The sequence below is a fragment of the Poecilia formosa genome, unplaced genomic scaffold, assembly GCF_000485575.1.
Source record: "Poecilia formosa unplaced genomic scaffold, Poecilia_formosa-5.1.2 Scaffold6, whole genome shotgun sequence".
NCBI lineage: Eukaryota > Metazoa > Chordata > Actinopteri > Cyprinodontiformes > Poeciliidae > Poecilia > Poecilia formosa.
This window is the reverse complement of record NW_006799945.1, coordinates 2,512,364-2,513,821: the sequence shown is the minus strand read 5'-3', so window position 1 is coordinate 2,513,821 and position 1,458 is coordinate 2,512,364. Positions and strand designations below refer to the sequence as shown.

Genomic DNA, 1,458 nt, shown 5'->3' with positions numbered 1-1,458 from the left:
GAGGATATTACCACGGTATAGATAAAGTTTAGTCATCTGCACAAAGAAGGCAGCCTCTTAAGACTTGGAGAAGAACTGAGGTTGTTAAAAGTTTCTTATTGTAAAGGTTCTGCACATCATGGACCTGCAAAGGTTGAAATGCCTGTTCAATGTTGTAAAAAGGATTGTAGGTGCGGTGTAACAGACCTGGGTAGTGGTTGTAGTTTAACAGAGAAAACCAATGAATCACTCTTTTTTGCCTTTTCATATAGAAGAATAAAAACTATGGTAGTTTTCTTTCCAAAGTGACCATCAGGTTACAAACTATAGGTCCTATGGGCTTGTTATTTACTCAGTTTTAAGGCTGTGGATCCAGGAATGACTATTATCTGATGAAACATAACCCAAATATACTTTGTGGATTCTCTAATTTATAAGAACACATCTCTGTTTTGTTGTAAAGAAAAGGTATTTTTAGTTTCTGTCACATCAACCAAAGATAATGTTACATTATTTGGGAGGGTTATGCTGAAGGAGGATTTTTGTCACCTTTTTACAAGGTAAGATGTCTTACCTGTTTTAACTTCTGAGTCAAGCCAAATTTATTGCTGCAGCCATTCTAGATAACAGAGTTGTATTGATTTAAGCTAGACGTCAGTAGGTGGATTATTGTTTTAATAGAGTGTTTTCATCTTTCTTTCTTTCTTTCTTTCTTTCTTCTTTTTACAGGGTGCCTTTTTCGGACTCATAATTGGTTTGTTAGTAGGATTATCCAGGATGATTACAGAGTTTATCTACGGAACAGGGAGCTGTGTCAGCCCAAGTAACTGTCCTACCATCATCTGTGGAGTGCACTACCTCTACTTTTCGATTATCCTGTTCACTGTCTCTTGCATTCTCATACTTGGAATCTCCCTAATGACCAAGCCAATCGATGACAAGCATGTACGTGACAGTTTTGTGATAAGAGTAGCTTAATATGTAACTTTCCAAATCAGTAATTATTCACAGGAAGACTATCCACGATGAACTTCCTGCACAAACTCTTTTAAATTTTTTCTGCTTATGATTACATTATATCCAAATCCTTATTAAAGTTGCAGGTACTTTGGGATGTTAAAGACTGAGTAATATAAAATCTTAGTATGCAGTTTCTGAGTGAAGTTTAAGATGGTGAAGAAGTTAGCAGCTAAGAACAATGTTCTTAGAAGACGTTTTTTGTAATTTATAGCATCTCCATGAGCTTCAAGCTTGACTTTATTACACCAATCAAAAAATAAAATGCACTTCTTGCAGAAGAATTTATGTTTATTCAAATTCAGCAATCTCCAGTTGCTGAAATGCACTTCACTTACTTTGACTTTTTTCACTTAAGGCTGCAGTATGTACCGTATTTTCCGCACTATAAGCACACCTAAAAACCTTCAATTTCCTCAAATGCCGACAGTGCGCCTTATAATCCGGTGCGCTTTGTATATG

The 1,458-nt window shown here is 35.9% G+C and overlaps 1 protein-coding gene across 1 annotated transcript in view; it reads left to right on the top strand.

Moving 5' to 3' along the window:
* LOC103150221 (sodium/glucose cotransporter 1-like) overlaps positions 1 to 1,458 on the top strand; it is a 44,477-nt gene that overhangs the window by 39,282 nt on the left and 3,737 nt on the right. Inside the window, exon 10 of the mRNA XM_016680547.1 lies at positions 709 to 924. Coding sequence (XP_016536033.1) covers positions 709 to 924 — 216 coding nt within the window. The remainder of the gene's footprint in view (positions 1 to 708; positions 925 to 1,458) is intronic.